The sequence below is a fragment of the Anguilla rostrata genome, chromosome 3 (genome assembly GCF_018555375.3).
Source record: "Anguilla rostrata isolate EN2019 chromosome 3, ASM1855537v3, whole genome shotgun sequence".
Classification (NCBI taxonomy): domain Eukaryota; kingdom Metazoa; phylum Chordata; class Actinopteri; order Anguilliformes; family Anguillidae; genus Anguilla; species Anguilla rostrata.
Genome location: NC_057935.1, coordinates 4,810,182 through 4,829,645, shown reverse-complemented (window position 1 = coordinate 4,829,645; position 19,464 = coordinate 4,810,182). Strand labels below are relative to the sequence as shown.

Sequence of the window (19,464 nt, the reverse complement as noted above, 5' to 3'; positions counted from 1 at the left end):
TTCTGTCTCGCATAATAAAGCCATCAGGCTGCTTAGATAGCGGGAGGGGGGAAAAAAAGGTCTGGAAATTTGAGAGGCAATATCTATGGTGCACTTCATGCATGTCGTATCTGAATGAATTTGATTGTGGCTTTGCCTTTATGCAGGCACATGTAATGCATATGTAATGCAGTTCTATTGAAGGTGGTATCAGTCCATATGTATTCTGCGTGCATTCTACAGTCCCTGATTCTTTTCGTTCCGGGCGTTCTAAATGCATCTCGGTTGCCTGTCGGGCTTTAAAAATAATTTGAAAACGTTTGATGGATCAGGCCGGGGGAAAGTGTGCGAAGATTCGGGTTTGTTCAGGACGCTCTAGAATAGACAGACCTAGAGTTTATTTCCCCAAACCGCGGGCAGAATTATTTAAAAGGGCCATTAGAGAAGGTGACACTTTATGGGACCGCGAAGCTGCTCAGCTGATAAAATGCACTCGCCGAAATTGCAGGCGTGGAGTTTGAGAAAGTGTCTCCCGGGCCGCGTAAATGAAGACTGCGGTCACATTACTGCCAGGACTGGAGTATGCGATAACCGGGTAACACTGGTACTCCCACCAAAGTTACGGCTGTTTAACCCTTCAAGGCCTATGGTCACAAATATGTGATTAGAATGTTCTTCACTGAACATTCTAATGCTGATGTCACAATCACTGCTGGTGACTGAAAGCAATGGAGTTCTAGAACACTGACTTTGAATTTTGAAAAAGAAAAAAAAAAAACATTACAAAAAACATACTCTTTAAACGGTTAAATTAGTCAGGGTTCCTTATTGAATTAGCTCCTACCAACAATGTGCTCATCGGTGTTCCGTGAACCCTGTATGTGACCTTTTTGGAAAACTCGGTCTTTATATTTACATTAATGTACAACATTTGCGGACCAGCGAGAGGGGACAACGGAACTTGAGATGTGAGATGTGCGATTTATGGCCCAGCAAGACTGTGAAATCAGCTACTGTAGAAGCAAAAATTACGGAAAACATTTCTGCTTACGTGCGTTTATTGTTCGTGTTTGCCCCAGATTACAACACACAGTCAGCGCGCGCGAGATACAGAGGCGGAGAAAGCATTCTTTGACAACTAAAGGGGAAATCCTATGGGGAACATGCTGTAATGAGAAAATGGCTGTGCACGGAAGGACCATAATGAGAAAATGATTCTGCAGGACACCGACCGCTGAGGAAATAGTGTAATAAAAACCATTATGCTGGTTCTGTTGCGGGTACTGCTCAGTTGGCACTGCTGATGAACAGCCTCTTTTCTTAATTCTATTTTTGTGAAGTGCCGAACTGTGCTTGAACAACCCGACGCAAAACAACTGTTCAAAGGAAGAATATATACGCTCGATGCATTAGCCGGAAATTACCCACATACAAAACTCCTTCATATTAACACTACAGAGCCACTTCAAAAGCACTGCGTAACCCTTCATAATAATGACATAAATCAATAGCCCCAACGATTCAAAAGGAATGTCATGTCACTGCTGATGCAAGAAGTACCATTTCTGTTCATTGACATAACCATTTTGAATGTCTGTTCTGTGCTTAGGAAGATGTTATACAGCTTTTATGTCAGACCATTCATAGAAAGTGTGATAACTCTTAACAATAAGGTCACATAAACTGACATTAATGTAGTTGTTAACTACTAACTACTGTAAAGAACGGGTTACCTAAAAGGCACGCAGTGTATGAATGTGCACAACACAACACAAATCGTGCGCAGTCACGTGACACGCGACCCATGCGTGTCCTCAACACGCAAGCCAGAGTCAGGCTCAAGGACACAAGCGTGTGACACACAGGCGTGCAGAAAAGCGCGCACACACCCTCACGGCGTGGCGGGGACGCTCTCCCTCCTCCTCCTCTTCTTGGCGGCGTTCTCCGAGACGCAGTCGCGGTGGAAGAGGGCCAGGCCGGGGCCGGCGTCGGTCCGGTTCCGCAGGAGGCCCTCCAGCGTCTTGAGCGGCACCTCCAGGACGCCGCCGCGCCCCCCCGCCGCCCCCGCCGCCCCCACCGGCGGCTGGTTGAGCCCGTAGGCCGCGTGCGAGGGGAACTTGTAGCGCACGGCGTACGGCGAGTTCCTGTCGAAGCGCGGGCAGCAGTAGGCCGACCACAGGTACCGCGGCACCGCCAGCCGGTCGGTGTTCCCGCGGCGGATGGTGGGGCCGCCGGAGACGGCGACGCCCGTCACCACGTAGGACGTCCCGCGGCAGAAGTTGTTGAGCCTCCGGCGCAGGACGTCCAGGTACGGCGTCCAGGACTCCTCCAGGAAGGGGGCGAGCAGGGGCACCACGTTGGTCAGGGTGTAGGTGGCCGCCTTGTCGTCGTCGTCCGCCTGGTGCTGGTCCGGGTTGAGCGTGCTGCGCTGGTACAGGGTGGCGTCGACGAAGTCCTGCAGCACCACCTGGCTCTCCTCCAGCAGGGGGTCCAGCTCCTCGTCGGGGGGCAGCACCTTCATGTTCCCGCCCTCCTCCTCAGAGACCAGCTGCGGGAACCGGGGTGGGGTGGGTGGGTATTTGTTTTAGGGGGTGGGGGGGATTTGGGTTAGGGGGTGTTGGGGAAGAGGGAGGACATTTCGGATGACTGAGAGAGGCAGAAACAGCGCTGGATTGTGTTATTGTTTAAATTGCTCTTACACCCCTTTGGGATTTATTCGGCATCACAGCCAAAAACAAGGAACAGCTGCTTTCCTTCATCCCACACCCAACCATTTTGTAAACATAGCTAAAGCCGATCTGGGGTATGTATGTGTGTGTGTGTGTTTCTGTGTCTGTGAATGTGTGAGTGTATGTATGCGTGTGTGTGCGTGTGTCTGCGTGTGTATGTCTGCGTCTGTCTGGGGGTGTGTGGGTGTGTGGTAATGTTTGTGTGTTTCTGTGTGTGTGAGTGTGTGTGTCTGTCTGTGTGTGTGTATGTATGTATGTGTGTTTCTTCATGTGTCTGCATACGTGTGTGTCTGTCTGTGTGTGTGTGTGTATGTGTGTTTCTTCATGTGTCTGTGTGCTTGCGTGTGTGTCTGTGCGTGCATGTGTGTGTGTGTGTCTACACTGACAGTAGCGCACTGACTCGTACACTGACCTGGGGCTCGTACATCATATGTGTGCGTGTGTGTCCACTCTGACAGCAGCGCACTGACCTGGGGCTCGTACATCCACGGCGTGTCCACCCTCCGCTGCCCGTCGGACTTCTTGAAGGTGTAGGCGGAGTAGACGGGGAGGCGGCGGGCGCGGTCGTACAGCGTGGCGTAGCGTGGCTTGTCGCCGTATCGCTGGCAGATCCTCCGGAAGCTGCCGCCGCCGCCGCCGCCACCGCCCGGCAGTCCCGCGGGGGGGGTCCGCATGTACAGGAACTGGCTGCACTCCCCGAAAGTGTCCCCCACCGAGGCCTGGGCCAGCCTGGCACCCGTCAGCAGGAGCAGGAGGAGCAGCGGGGGCAGCGGGGGCAGCGGCCGCGGCGAGGGGGGGCAGCCGCTTCGCGGGAACATCCAGGCGACGGAGAGGTGAGCGGTGGGAGGGAGAGAGGGAGGGGGGGGAGGCCCTGTGGCAGTTCAGGCTGCAGCGGGATCTGGCCGCAGGGACCGGGGGGGGATGACGGACAGCTGCAGCCACGGGAGCAGAATGACACCGAAAGTTCCGGAACTCTTCCTGTATGCAAAGCAGGCCGCGCTTGTGATTGGCTGAAGGGGGGGGGGGGGGGTGAAGTGACCGACCAATAGGGATCACTTGGCGTCCTGAGATAAGAACCCTACAAAGTCAACAGTGGAGGCATCCGCGCTCCTGTGTCCATGGTTACCAAACTCAGTGGACGGTGATGTTCGGTGTGCATAACACTGACATGACTGCCTCTCGCTAGCCATAAAAGTTTTTGGATTTGCATTATAGCTCTCAATTTCCTGTGTTACTCTTCTTTTCCCAGGAAAAACTCTTTCCCCGAAGAAAAAGGAAGAAATCCTGCATGGATCCTGACCCAGGGGCCTAAATGGCACACAAAATGCTATGAGATTAAAAAAAAAAAGGAACAGATCTCTTTTCACTTCATTTTCAGTCTATTGATTTCCTTCCAACTCTTATCAAAAATACATTTACAAAGAGGAAATGGTTATAAAAGAGGCATATGTACAATACAGCAGACGCACTTCCCTTTAGAAATAAATTTAAAAAGTGCTATATTTCCAGGAACTCCACTGGACTGTGCGAAGAAGGCCCAGAATAGACAAAAACCCCAGGGTGAGGTGAGCCTGCAGTCACAGCACCCTGCAGCATTGAGTAGTTTTTTACTGATGAAATGTTTTTTTTTTTTTTTTTACACAGTCAGCTGAGAGAAGCAGCTGTGAACAGGGCCTCAATCTGCAACGGCGCCATTTGCATTCACTTCCTAACCAAAGTGGCTCCCTGTTCATTTTCTTTCAAAATCGTTTACTGGAAATGTAGTCAGCATAAAGAGTGACAAGGGGGAGTCGGGGGGAGGGGAGTTACTTCCTGCTTTCTCTCCTTCGCGAATAATTCGCTCTCGTGAAAGTACCATTTCAGTGAAGGATGGCTTTTGGGAATTTGTCCTAATGCCATTGTTCATCATCACCTTTCTTTTATACAACTTTTAGCATCGTCATGTACTTCACACAAAAATAATTAATGGAAGAAAACGATCATTAAATAGAGAAACAAAAAATAGATTAGCCCAGTACAGATCATTTTTAATACCTGACCCGGTGACTTTGGTGACTGTTCATAACCCGGTACCTGTCGTGGAGAAGCCAAAAAATGTGCCGTGTCATCGCGTTCACTGGCTGGCTAGGCGTGCCGGCTGTTTCCACGGCAACTAAGCAGTTTTTTTAAATGCAGGCGTTTCAGTTACATTTTGGAAATGCAATTTGGGTTACGTCCTGAACGCACGAGTCTTGTTACATTTTTGGTCAAACAATGCGTTTGCGCTATGGAGGTGAAATACTGCCATCTAGTGATGAAGGACTAACAATGCAAGCAAATAAACTGATAGTTACTACGGGAGAGTGACATGCTGTAAGGCAGGGGTTTTAAACCTGACCCAGGGAGCCCCACGCAGGCTGGGGTAGACTGGTGAGGCCTGACCCAGTCCATCAGTGCCGTGTGCCAGCCCAGCAATGATGTCATCAACAACAGCCAAGACTCAGGTGGAGGACACCTGGGAGGTGGGTCTGGACGGTGTGTGGGACCTTCCATCACGATAAGAGGGAGCCCACCTCTCCCCACGCCGTTCTCCAAACGTCCTGTTCCAGATGCATTCTGGGAAGAGCTCAGGAGGTCCCACGCTCAACCCAGTCAGAAAATCACCAGCTGCTGCTGCTGCCCAACCCAACTGGCCTGGCTCACTTTGACAGTCAAAGTGTCTTAGAACTTCCTTTAAAATAATACACAGTGATAAGAACTTAGTCTTCAGTAATTCTCCGGGACTTTGTTTTCTAGGATTAGCAAACAATTTGCAATCTTCTCAACTTTTAAACGAATAAGCCACGGTAATGGCTGCTGGCTGGCTTTCATCAATTTCGGCCTTATTGCTACGCCATTTCCCCGGCACTTTTAAAAGGAAACATTAATTATCACAAAAGATTGGATTACACTAATGTCATTACAGCAACGAGTCGGGAGAATGTTTTTTTTTAACGTCAGCTTCGGAAAAAAAAAAAAAAAAAAAAAAGACCGTCTCAAATTATTTCCCAAGAAAGCAGAGCTTCCAAATCTGATGCAATTAAGAATAAACAAATCAGCAACTAATGTATGCAAATTGGTGAAATGATGGAAAACGGGTTGGGGCGGGGGTTTTTTGGTGTCCTGACTCTTTATATCCCGTCTGGAATCGAGTCGCTACCGGGGTGCCATTGGTGATGGCGCTGACAGCCTTTCGGCAGCACCTTATGCCAGAACACTCCCTACTGCTGGAAACGTACGTGCCATAAATCACGTGAACGTGCACGCAAGATGGCCGTCACGCGTATCCCGAGGTTGCTCAGAGCGTTCTTGGTACACATCCTCAAAAATGTACGCAACGAGTGTGCAAGGTGCGACACCCGTGTAAAATGCCAAGTGACTTGACTGACGCCAGGAAGCCAGGACGGCTGGCGGAATCGTTGGAAGAGAAGCCCTGATCTGCCCCCTAGTGGAGACACCTTTTAAACCTCCAGTCAGACAACAGTACGCGGACGAGTAAGTATGTGAACTATGTCGCCCGGGATGCAACCACTTCATGAGGAAAATTCAAGTATGTTTCCAGCCTGAGGAGGGTTACGGCTCATCTGAATGCTCCCCCATTATTATATTTAAATTCTACATTCAGCACCTGCTCTTATCCGGAGCAACTTAGCCAGATTACAGTTTTACACAAATCCATTTACGCGGCTGAATATTTCAGGTTAAGTGCGTTGCTCAAGGGTAGAGCGCCCGCACTGTGGATCGAACCCATAACCTCTAAGCTCCAAACGCAGTTCCCTAATCAGTGCATTACTCTTTTAGCCCGTGTCGCTACAGACCCATTTGCCTTCTAAGCAGAGACCAGAAATTGTTATCGGCAATCTGAGCTAACGGAGCTAATCTCAAAATTATATCACAGACGACAGGTAAGGGACCAGGTAGCGGTTTCTTTCCAAACAGGATAAGTGTTAGATAATTCAAGATAAGTCCAATACCTTGGAAATGGCACAAAATGAAAACCGACCACGATGACCATTATAGCATAAGATGGGTGGGTAGAGGAGCTTATGATAAATTTCTCGGTCGTTCATTTTTTAAATCAGAAAAAAAAAGAATTTTTTCTTTGGAAGTTAAAATTATTGGCTGCAGGCACCGTGTAAAAAGCGGACGGGACACGGTCCGAAACATTTAATATTCAGCATACCAGAAAGAGCGGCGAAGTGCTCCCTTAAGCTCACTCCGCATTCACTCCACAAAATTATTTCCCCGCATTAATAAGCAGACAAATATGGTGTAGCTCCCAGGCTATACGTTGCATGCAAATAGGTCGGAAATTATGGTTATCAGTCACATGGCTACAAATTAAATGCAAATTACACACAACCTTCTGTGGGAATGGAGCAGAAAAAATAATAATAATAATTAGGTATTTAACGTCCCAAGGAAATTAGAAAAAAGAATCATTTGAATGTACTTTCATGCATTACATAATAGAACAAGACACCATTTAAATGAATGGAAACTAACTATGCTTGAAAGAATAGATACAACAGAAATCAGTATATACTTCTTTTTTCTTATTTCCAGATCAAACAAACCAATTTCAAAAACTATTTTAAAAGAGTCGGATGAGAAGTTCCATTTTTGGACTGGGGGAAAACCAAGATTAAAAACGACTTATTTAATTACCTACAGCAGAGACGGGGACTGGGTTTCCCCCAAACTTTACAATCATATTATTACCGAGCTCAATTAAGACCATTTACTGCTATGGGGCACTAAAAATAATGAATGAGACATTTAGTTCAAAATGTGATCTTTTTCAAAAGGACTTCAAAGGGCCTCAGTGTACGGCACCAGCTGTTCGACGAGAAGGGACTGAAGCCATTTAATCAACTCCAGCAATTCATGGATTTTCAGGTCAGAAATCTTAACAGAAAGTAAACGCAACGAAATGACTAGAGGTACACCCATTAGCGAAGCGGACAATGAACATATATAATGTGGAGGGAAGAAAAGTGGTATTCTTGCCAAATTAGTCAAAACATTTCAAACAAATGAACTTGGCAGGAATACTGCTACTATGACTGAACAGAAAGAGAGCTGAGAATGGGAACAGATGTGCCAAAATCACTGTGTGTGAGTGTGTGTATGTGAGTGTGTGTGTATATATATATGTATGTATGTGTGTCTGAGTGTGTGCACGTGCGCATGCGTGTGTGCGTGCATGTGTGTGTGCGCGTGCATGAAATCCTGCTCGTGTACTGCAGTGCGCAGTTCCATAAAAAAAATTTTTAATTTCAAGGCTAAAGCAAACAGTTTTGATTGTGGATTTAAAGAGAGTCCAGAATTGGGCAGACGCTCAGCACATGAAATGCAAAATGACCACACTTTGCATTCGGCTCAAGGTCGATCATGGGCGGGGCACAATGACAACATGAATGGGTGAGAAGAGGATTTCAGCCACTCCAGCGAAGGCCAAACCCCTTCATAACACCTCATTTGGAGCCCTCATTGCAGGCCCGGATACAATGGAAACAGGACAAGCAAATTTGGTTCCAGGTGTCAAATAAAAAAAAATAAGTAAAATTTTTTTGAAAAAAGGCAGGACAAGTAATTTGGTTCCAGGTGTCAAATTTAAAAGTATCAAAAGACTTAAGACACTTTGTCTTTTGAGCATGAACAGCTTCACCGCTGGGTTTAATTGAGGTTCTTACATTGTTTTTTTTTTTTTACAGGGGATTAATGAAGCAGATTATACGAGACATTTAAGGTTAAATTCTGTCGGCAGAACAATGGATTAAAGGTGGAATTTGGTGACAGGTATATATTTTTTGCGCCGATATCAGTGAGTGCGTTTGCCGCACAGAGTTGTTAATGGCTGCAATAGCTTGTCAGTTCTACAGAGGGCTATTCTCCACAGAATAGATGTGTTTTAATCTGTTCCGCAGACACAGTAAATTGGACCCACTTACGACTTTTGAAGTGACTCTCAAATAAGATAACCCCAAAGCTTCAGTGAAATATTGAAATATGTTAATATTACTCGGTGGTTTCAAGGTGGCTGCTTTGTAATTCTTGTGAAAATAAAAAAAATGAGTTAAGTTACACACTGGGGATCAGCTCCTGGAGTTCTTACAAACAGTGCGCACTGCACACTTTCAAATGATCTCGATTCGATAAGCGATAAAGGACAGAAAAATCTCCCTGCTGGAATATTCTAAAAGCAAGGTCACTCAGGTTACACGGTATTAATAGACATTCGATAAAACACATCTTCTGATTTGAAATGAAACCTCACCATATTCATGAAAATGTGCCTTTTTCCCCCTCTACAATCAAAGCTGCTCTCATATACAATGGAACATTCTGTGGCAGTTTGTCCCCGAATCCTTGTAGGGCTCCTCACCACGAGCAGAAGAAACTTGCACAGACTAGAGAAAGGAACAATTCAGGCCATCCCACATGACTCTCTCTCTCAGTGAGAGACACTCACTGCTTTCAACAATATGCACGATAAACAAACACGGACAAAAACAACGTTTATAGAGTTACCGTGACGACGTGCTGTCGGTGTCACACTCCGCGCCGCGCGTAGGCGCAGTGCTCTAGGTGTACATCCATCTGCACCCCCCCCCCCCCACCCCCACCCCCCCACCACACACACCCACTGACCCACCACCACAACTCACAGAAGCAGGAGAACTGAGAACACGTTTGCGGTGAACGCGGTTGGTTTGAGGCCGGCAGCTGCTGGAGAGCGCGCTCAAGCGGCGCTCTGGGTCAAACCCGCGGGAAGAGGAAACCGAGCTCTTTACTCATAACAGCCTCGGGCCGCGGCAGAGCGCAGCGCTCGCTTCCAGCGCCAGGAGAGCCACTGGATTACAGGAGAGCCACTGGACTGATGGAGAGCCACTGAACTGATGGAGAGCCACTGGATTACAGGACAGCCACTGGACTGACGGAGAGCCACTGGACTGCAGGAGAGCCACTGGATTACAGGAGAGCCACTGGACTGCAGGAAAGCCACTGGATTACAGGAGAGCCACTGGACTGATGGAGAGCCACTGAACTGCAGGAGAGCCACTGGACCCCTCCCAGTACCGGAGAGCCACTTGACACATACTTTACATCTGGCACAGGTACAGAGAGGAGTTTGTAAAAACTGGGGCAAAAGTCATGAATAAACAACAACCAAATAAAATGGACGACAGGATCCAACAACGTAAGAAAAGAGCTGGAGTCGGCCATCTGGCTATGAATATCTTTAATTTTCCCCAGATCGGAATCACAGCATACAGTGTGTAGTAACTCCTAAATTAAACAGAAATATCATCATCATCATCATCATCATCACCTCTTTTTTTTTTTACTTGACTTTTTTAATCGTTATTTTTTGAAATCCATTATTATTATTATTATTAATTATTATTATTATTAACATTTTTTTTTCATCATCTCAAGGTCTTGGGTTTTCTTGGAATTCAACAAAGAAAGAAGGAACGAAACAACAGGTGCAAAGCTCTTTGGCGCCGGAGGGAGCAGCAGAAGTCCTGCGGTGGTGGGCCTGTGCTTCAGCGTGTCCTGTCTGACAGACACCGTTTAAGACAGAAAGAATCTCTTCACCTCTTTTTCTATACCCCCTCCCCTCCCTTCCCCCTTAGCTTTATCCCTTCCTGAATTCTGTTCCACGTACGTACGTGCGCACGCACGCACTCTTTCTGTTCTCCCGTTCCGTCTGAAGGACGCCACAAAGTAAGTCTCGAATTATGCATAAGAAAACTTGCCGGTTGTCAAGATAGTGGTAGACGATAAGATCCTTAACTTGTCAGATAACTTGTCATAGAGTGGTAGATAATAAGATACAGGGTCAGTATATATTTATATATACATTGTACAATCTGGGCCCGTCGCACAAGGTTTTAAAAAAATGGGTACACAGAAATGTAGGAAAATATTTAAAATTTCTGTTACACTGTTCCGGCAATAAATAGAGGTACATTTATCTTCTTTTCTCTTTTTTTTTAGTGTTGATTAATTTCTAAGAATTTCTAAGAATAAATTTTGTGTTCCATTCACACACGTGCAGTCACACCTGCATGGACGCATGCACACACACACACACACACACACACACACAGGCACACACACGCACTTACTCACGAACGCACGCACGCATGCACACACACACACACACATACACACAGGCACGCACACACACACACACAGGCACGCACACACACACACGCATGCAGTTTCACCCTCCTACACCAGGGGGGGCTGCTGATGCTAGCCACTCCATCAGTTAAGGCAAGCTCAGGTACAGTAGCCTCTAACACAAAAAACCTTAAAAGCATCTCAACACAGTGCTGTGAGCGGTTGGTCAACAGACCAGACAGCAGGACAATGGACAAGAATATGAACACACAAGCAGTCCCTGAACACACAAGCAGTCCCTGAACACACAAGCACAGGACCAATCAGATGTGTGACAGAGAGAACACAATTCATTCTCAACAGACCCACTCGACAGACTGTCTAACGTTAGGTCGACCCTTCCTGCACTCGCCTTGATGGTTAGTGTGTCAGTATAGTACACGGTATGACAAATATTTGATTTTCCGCTGAAATTGTCCAGTGTCTCGATGCTAATTAATCATATCCTGAACGTGCCACCAAATGTAAAGGATTTCGCAGGATTGAAATTCACAGAAAAAATGCGATTTTGTGCACCTTCGTGAATTCACAAAATCATATAAAAGGAAACGGCGACAGCGACATTGACAACCGAAATCTACAGTGAACAAAACTAGCCGACAGCCACTACTGAACTTGCACCTGTTGTCTTTTGTCACAAAGTAAGCATTTTTTTTTTTCATTCACTCGAAAAAACAAGAAACTGATATTTACAAATAGTTACTTTTGTCGGTTTGTTCTTACACTTAAAAAATGTACAGTTTAGCATTTCCCTCGCGCCTCGTCGATTGGTTTCCACCGGTTTCCGCTCAGGATTGCAGCTCGGACAGAAGAGAAGGGTAATAATCACAATTTGTCATCATGGCGCCCTCTAGTGTGTGAGCATACAAAATAGACAAGAAATCGAACTGAAAAAGAAAAGGAAAATGGCCTCTGTCGCCGATCTCTTCCGTTTCGTTTGTTTTTCGTTGGTTTTATTTTTTTTTTCATTTTTGAATGCAGCGTTAATTTACTCACTCGCGTGAAGGAGTCTGAAGCTCTTTTCAACAGGGGTCAAAATGACACAAAGACCCACGCGGGACAACCACTCCCTCCCATCGCCTTGTCTGATTGGTTGCCACGGTTTCCACGGCCACAGCAAGTGTGATGAGGCTCCTGTTTTTGTCCGGTCGAATCCGCACATTTTTAAGGTCCGGTGTCCTGATATTTCAGTTTGTATATCCAAGACCACACACCCTCTCTCCAGCCTTGTCGCTCTTGGCCCTCACAGTCTTATTGTATTACGTTTGTGCAGCTGAAAGGATCACTCTCATGTGATGATCCCCGACCCCCCCCCCCACCCCCCCCCACCCACGACCCCTGACCCTTCACCCCTCACCTCCCATATGCACCAAGAGAAAAAGGAAAATCATTTCAAGCAAAACAAGCAGATACAATGTAGTGACCATCGACACCATTGCAGGCATTCGGAACAGTGGGGTAAATGCATTTACATGTCCGTGCTCACGCCCCCCCCCCCCCCCAAAACCCCGGTGCTCACCCCCCAGCACCACCCCCCAACACCGGCATGCAGAGGCCGGGCTACTGTGGGGGCTGTACAGTTCAGAGGTGGCCGAGGAGATCCGTCTGGAAAAAAAACAAACGCCGCAAACAGAAAGTTTGTATAGAGATGCCACACCCACTGACCTCTGACCCCCCATTCCCCTTATTGTATTAATACTGAACTATCAGCCCCGCCCCTTCCTCCCAAAGTCTTCTCCCAGAACACTCTGCCTTATCAACTTTGCTGGCATCTTGACCAGGCTGTCCATCCAAACCTCACCGTCCTGTTTTTCTCTCTCCTGAAGAACCTGCCATTCACAGACATCCCGTGGGACACACAGGGGCAGAGAAGAACAGTGCTTTAGGGTACAGAGGGGTGCTTTAGGGTACAGAGGGGTGCTTTAGGGTACAGAGGGGTGCTTTAGGGTACAGAGGGGTGCTTTAGGGTACAGAGGGGTGCTTTAGGGCACAGTGGAGTGCTTTAGGGTACAGAGGGGGTATACAAGGGTACAGAGGGGTGCTTTAGGGTACAGTGGAGTGCTTTAGGGTACAGAGGGGGTATACAAGGGTACAGAGGGGTGCTTTAGGGTACAGTGGAGTGCTTTAGGGTACAGAGGGGGTATACAAGGGTACAGAGGGTTGCCTTCTAGGGTACAGTGGAGTGGTTTAGGGTACAGAGGGGGTATACAAGGGTACAGAGGGGTGCTTTAGGGTACAGTGGAGTGCTTTAGGGTACAGAGGGGGTATACAAGGGTACTGAGGGGTGCTTTAGGGTACAGAGGAGTGTTTTAGGGTATAGAGGGATACAGAAAAGTACAGAGGGGTATAAAAGGGTACAGAGGGTATAGAAGGGTACAGTGGACTGCTTTAGGGTACGCAGAGGCACAGAAGGGTACAGAGAGGTACAGAATAGTACAGAGGGATGATTTATGGTACAGAGGAGTTATTTAGGGTACAGAAGAGAACTTTAGGGTACAGAAGAGAGCTTCAGTGTAGAGAGGAATGATTTGGGGTGTAGGGGGTGAGATATTTAAAAAAGCTGGGGAAGAGAGGCATGGTTATGGGCTGGATTAAATCTGCTCACAAAAGTTGTGAGTTTAAAACAGTGATTTTGTTTTCTTGGTCTAGGCTCTTTGATTACTTTTTCTCTCTGCAGGTTTTCTTTTAGTCGAGGTGTAAGATGCAACGCAGACTTGCGAGCGCAGCAGTGCTGAATCAAAGGCTTGTTTACGAGGATGGGAAGTGTGTGATGCAGAAACGGGGTGCATTATGGGAGCAGCCGGGAGGACTCTGATTCTGGAGTCTCTGTTTCTGCAGAGGAGAGATGGAGCTCACATACAGACCTGAGGCCTGCCTCTATCCGCACTCTAACTACCCACAGCCCTGTGAAGGAGTGCTGACACACACACACACACGCACACATGTACACATACACACACACACACACACACACGCATTCCCAGAGGCACACACACACACACACACACACACATGCTCAGCACACACACACACACACATGCCCAGAGGCACACACACACGCACACACACACACATGCGTATACAGGCACGCACACACACACACACACGCACGTACACACCCACACCCACAGAAACACACTGTCATCAAGAGAATATGCATGCACTGAAATGGGGTGCTGACAAAGGCAGTGTGTGGTTATGGTTATACACTTTGTTGTAAGTCGCTCTGGATAAGAGCGTCTGCCAAATGCCTGTAATGTAATGTAATGTGAGAGAGAGAGAGACAGAGAGAGAGAGAGAAAGAGAAAGAAAGGGACTCAGTTCAGAGAAGTTTCCAGAGAAGGAATAATTCTCATCGGGGGGGGGGCAGGAGAGATGCTGCTCTGCTCAGGGGGGAAATGCGACATTTACACTCCCTGGGCGGATTCGCTCTCTGCGTCGCTGCTCACCCCGGCCAGGAGGTCAGTGTTTGCGGTCGTCACGTTAGCCGAAACAGCTTCGCGTCGCCCGCTGCTAATTACAGGCTTACAGCGAGAGTCTCCTTCATCAGAACGACTCGAGCCTGAGCCTCCAACGCAGACGCGGTCTGGGGAGACTCAGCGAGAAAGAGCCGCACTTTGTCTTCTGCATGCCTGAGCAAATCTCCAGTGATATTTTTGCAGCAAGATTTTTTTGCCCCTTATTTTTAGAAAAAGAAAAAAAAAGAAAAAAAAAAAAAACTTAGTCCTGGGATCCGGAAAGTTCTGGAAACTGGAACTGTGGTCTTTGATCAGTAGTTTCTGACTAGCTGAACTAAGAGACTGATCCTCAAACAGTGTTCTGTAGAGTTAAGCACGGTCTTGTACCCTGAAGGTATGGAAAGTAAAGTGAGGTATGAAAAATTAAGAAGAAATATTTTAAATACAGGATAAAAAAATCCCAAAGATTCAGACGTGATGGCAGCAAAGTGATCTGCCACATATTTTAAAGTAATGGAGAGGGAGGTTTGCTTTCATGTATTAGTGAAGGCCTAGAAGGACTTCTGGTGCAACAGACATACAGCGTGAAATATAAAAGAATGCAAATTCCTTTATTATCTTTTTTCGTTTTATGTATCATGTTTTGCTTTTGAAATATCTACGGGAAAAAAAAAACGTCCCCATTGAAAAAGACAAATTTCTGTGATGTTTGGCTGAAATTTTCTTTTTGTTTTTGTAAACCACTGTTACGGGAAATAAATAAAAAATTCTGTAAAAAGAACAAAACGAGCAGTTTAAAAAAGATTTTCAATTTTGAGCATTCCTGCCCGGCATCGTTCTCATTTTGAAAAATATTTCATGCATAGTTCCCTACAGGAGAAACCATATATATATATATATATATATATATATTTTCAATATTTCCAAGAGAAAAGGAAAACAGCAACAATCAAACCGAGGCAGATAAGAAAGAAAAACCTAAACGTAATGTAAAAGACTCCGGGAACCAAAGAACCGAGAGATAAGGAAACACGGAAGGAAATGAGGTCATGAGTCTACGGTAAAGAGGCAAATGGAAGACTGACACTGTGCTTGAGGAGAGAGGAGGAGGAGAGACGGGGGGAAGAGAATGAGAGAAAGAGAGGGCAGAGGGAGAGAGGGAGGGGGGAGAGAGAGAGAGAGAGTGAGAGAGAGGGAGGAGTGAGAGAGGAAGAAAAGAAGGAGAGAGAGAAGGAAAAGAGAGAGCATATCTGAGTGGGGGGGTTTGTAAAGGGGCTGATCGCCGGCGCAAAGACAGACGCAGCCGCCATAAAGCGGACGTTAGGGCGGGGTCAAGTTTCGGTCGCACGCCAGAGAAAAATTAATATATATATATTTATAAAAACATCACTCCCACTGGCTCAGACCTGTCTGAGATGGCGGCCCACCACACTGCACCCAGCCCTCGCTGAAGAGAACAGAGCAGAAGAAGAGGAGCAGGAGTTAAAAAAGACAGAAGAAGATGGTGAGTGTTGGGTTTTGACTGGACCCCTTGTGTCTTTTCAGAAAAAAAAGAAAACAAAAAAAAAGACTGTTCTTTTGCGCGTCTCTTACTGAACACCAGCAGGGGGCGCTGCTGGTGATTGGTGGGGGGGGTTCCTACTGCTGAGGGGCGTGGCATCTGGAGTTTTTTTTTTTTTTTCCTCGAAGAGAGAGAGAGAAACCTCCTCCCCCCCCCCCATCCCCCCGCCCCCCCCTCAGGGGACTCCCCCACTATACGCGGGTGGTGGAGTGGGGGTGGGGCAGGGTGTTGTTGTGGCCGGGGGCGGGGGACGGGGAGGGGAAGGTGTTGAAGGCGTGCAGGGGCTGCATGCCGGTGATGGTGCTGGGGATCATGGTGATGGTGTTGGGCGTCATGAGCGGCACGTCGTCGGGCGCCCGCCGCAGCGCCAGCGTGTAGTCGGGCGGGCAGGCGGGCCGCAGGATGTCGTGCGGGCGCAGCGGCTCCAGGTCGTGGTGGGCGTCGTGCTCCGAGTGCTTCAGCTGCAGCGACATCAGCTCCTCCTCCTGGCTGTGCGCCAGGTCGTTGGCGGGCCCGCGCTGGGGCGACAGCCGCCGCCGCAGCTCGTGCCGCTTGTCCCGCTTGTAGTAGAGGGCGGCGAAGGCCAGGATGTTGAGGAAGAGGAGGGAGGCGCCCACCGCCACCGTCACGCTCAGCTCCGTGGAGTAGTCCCGCGTGTTGCCCGGGAAGTGCAGGACGGCGGGCCGGTCCGAGCCCTCAGGGTCCGGGTCGGGCGGGTAGGTGGGGGTCGGGTGGCGGATGGTGCGGGGGCCCGGGCCCTTCCAGTGGGGCGGCCGGGGCGTGTCCGGGGGCAGCCGGGTGGTGGTGGAGCTCAGGTACTCCTCGTGCAGGCTGTGCAGGTGGGGCACCAGCTCCAGCCAGAAGGCCACCTTGTTGGCGCGGTAGTTGTCGCGGACGCGCGGCTTCAGGCCGATGTGCAGGTACTGCTTGTCCTTGGAGTTGAACTTGGTCCAGATCACCTCCTCGAAGCGGTTGGGCTTGGTGTGGATGAACTTGGTGTCCTGCGGGACCGGCAGGTTCGGGTCCCTGGAGGAACAGAACCCAGAAGCCCCACGACCCAGATCAGAGAGGCACCACGTCTACCGAACAACAGCGCAGCAGTCCAGACCGCCATGGCATGCAGAAAACCCACACAGGATGTGGGGAAACATTACAAGGAGAACGGTCAAAAAGCCCAATTCAGGATTTGTAGTTTCTAGATTAGCGTTAGTTAGCTAACACCCAGCTTGCAATGCCTCCTAGTTTGTCACAGCATAGGTTAGGTCAGAGTAACGTTCACTGTGTGAACTGTGTGTTCACGGCTATGAATAACTGTACAAAAAGAGTATTGTACCTTATCGGAACCTGTGTTTTGTAGTTGTTCCAATGACTTTTCGGTATGCACTTATCGTACGTTGCTCTGGATAAATGTAATGTAATGTAGTTAACTTAGTGATGTTGCACACACACTCTCTGGACGGGGGAAAGCTGTTAGCCAGGTCTGGTACTGTTGCTCATGTATTTCAGGTAAGAGTTATGCGCTTATGTTCTCTAACCCCGTCTCTCCGGATAAGAGCGTCTGCTAAACGCCAGTACCGTAACGTTACGTTCTCTAACCCCGCCTCCCCCGGGCTGAACGGGGGGGACGCCACACCGCACCGCAGAGAGAGGGGCGGCTCACCCGGTCTTGGCGAAGTTGGTCCAGTAGGTCATGACGACGGCGCTGAGCATGACGTCGTTCTTGGAGAAGTTGCAGGGGAAGAGGTCGGTGGCGCCCACCATGGGCACGCCGAACACGTAGGGGATCTCGTCGCCGTGCGCGGCGTCCGCCCACTCCGGGCGCGCCTCCGTCTGGCAGTGGTGGTAGAAGGTGTAGAAGTAGACGGGCGACTGGAACTCGGCGTGCAGCTTGGCCGTGGCCACCGCCGGCGCCACCCACTGGTGGTCGGTGAACAGCGCCAGCAGCGTCTTGCGCCGCATCTCGCCGTTGTCCCGGTCCGCCCAGTCCGTGTACATGAACTTTATGGTCTCCCGCAGGATGTCCTTACCTGCGGGGAGAGAGAGGGGGGAGGGGGGGAGTGAAAGAGAGAGGGGGAGAGAGAGAGGGAGGGGAGAGAGGGAGCGGAGAGAGGGAGGGGGGAGAGAGAGGGAGGGGGAGAGAGAGGGAGGGAGAGAGAGAGGGGGAGAGGGAGAGGGAGGGGGAGAGAGGGAGAGGGGGAGGGGAGAGAGAGAGGGGGAGTGGGGGAGGGAGAGCGAGAGAGAGGAAGAGAGAAAGGGAGGGGGGAGGGGGAGAGAGGTAGGAGGAAGAGAGAGAGAGAGAGACAGGAAAAGGGAAGCAGGTGAAAAGGTGAAACAGGTGCTTCAGACGCCTCACAGCACAGAACGCTCCCTCCACCATAACGCTGCTGAAACACCGTGTTCCCTGCGTGGCGAGAAAAGTGCACGAAATACACCCGACGTCCGGAACAGCCCGGCGCAGATTCACAGAGCGAGCGAGCGAGAGAGCGAGGTAATTCAGCGCAGACGAGCGGCATCGTTCATCCACAGCCACAGAGAGCCCCCTCCCGCGCTCAGGCCCAGCAGCGTGAGACCTGCACGGACACACACGGATACACAGGCCCCCCCCAAACGCCGACCAATCAGGAGGCGGTGCGCGCGGTGACATAACGTCTGACATTTGGGTATAAATAGCCAGCGCGACCGTGTAGCGGGAGAGCGGCGGCTGGTCTGTCGCGGACCGCCGCTCGACGGGGGCGTCGGTAAGGACCCCCCCCCCCCCCCCTCCACCCGCCCCCCGGCTCACCTTCGGGGTAGCCGTACAGGTTGTCCACGAAGTTGGAGATGGTGTAGTCGAACGCGGCGGCGGAGATCCCCTCCTCGCTCTCCGAGCCGCCGTCGTCCACGAACTTCAGCCCCTCGCCCTGATTCACGCCGATCAGGATGTCGTAGTTCAGGAACTCCCCCTGGTGGAGACGCATGAATATGACATGCGCGTTTTAAATGCGGATTTTTAAAAAAAGGGGGGCGGAAAAATCTCACCGGTCCTGGGGGGGGGGGGGATAGACCGGAGCAAGCACACCACTTTTCTAATTTCACATTCAGACATCAATTGTATTTCACATAAATATTAAAAAGATGACTGCTTAAATCTTAAAAAAAAAAAAAAAAAGAAAAGAAAAAAAAAGCTTTCAGAGACACGATGTGTGAAGCAAACAAATATAAAATGTATGTGCAGGAAAAATGATCAAATAAAAGGTGTGAATGTGAGGAGAATAAAGGTATAACAAGTTTAAAAGTAAAAAAAAGAACACACAGTCAGAGAGCAGCAGACGAGCAGCAGACGAGCAGAGATATTCCCCCACCGACACGCTTTAAGGACAAGCATCTCCAGAGTGATTTACCAAAACAAGATGACTCACTACATACAAGCAAATAACGACTATCCAATGAAACTGAAAACACCAGGCCACTCAAGCAAAAGATAAAACAAACAAACACAAAATATTTTGAAAGCATCCATTAAAAAACTCTTGAACGCACAAAA

At 48.9% G+C, this 19,464-nt stretch overlaps 2 protein-coding genes across 3 annotated transcripts in view; both read right to left on the bottom strand.

Annotated features, from left to right (window-relative positions):
• Nucleotides 1-1,870: 1,870 nt before the first annotated feature.
• LOC135249917 (endonuclease domain-containing 1 protein-like) lies at nucleotides 1,871-4,025 on the bottom strand. The gene is made up of 2 exons (XM_064325608.1): nucleotides 3,179-4,025; nucleotides 1,871-2,527 (listed from the first exon to the last, which is right to left on the bottom strand). The coding sequence occupies exons 1-2, from the start codon at nucleotides 3,524-3,526 to the stop codon at nucleotides 1,871-1,873; spliced, it is 1,005 nt and encodes a 334-aa protein (XP_064181678.1). The 5' UTR covers nucleotides 3,527-4,025.
• Nucleotides 4,026-9,955: 5,930 nt separating this feature from the next.
• Nucleotides 9,956-19,464, bottom strand: part of nlgn2a (neuroligin 2a) — a 131,999-nt gene continuing 122,490 nt past the window's right edge. For both annotated transcript variants that reach the window (XM_064325606.1, XM_064325607.1), the window contains 3 exons: nucleotides 18,724-18,883; nucleotides 17,602-17,968; nucleotides 9,956-16,967 (listed from right to left, as the gene is read on the bottom strand). In XM_064325606.1, the coding sequence (XP_064181676.1) occupies nucleotides 16,133-16,967; nucleotides 17,602-17,968; nucleotides 18,724-18,883 (1,362 nt within the window). In that variant the 3' untranslated portion in view covers nucleotides 9,956-16,132. The remainder of the gene's footprint in view (nucleotides 16,968-17,601; nucleotides 17,969-18,723; nucleotides 18,884-19,464) is intronic.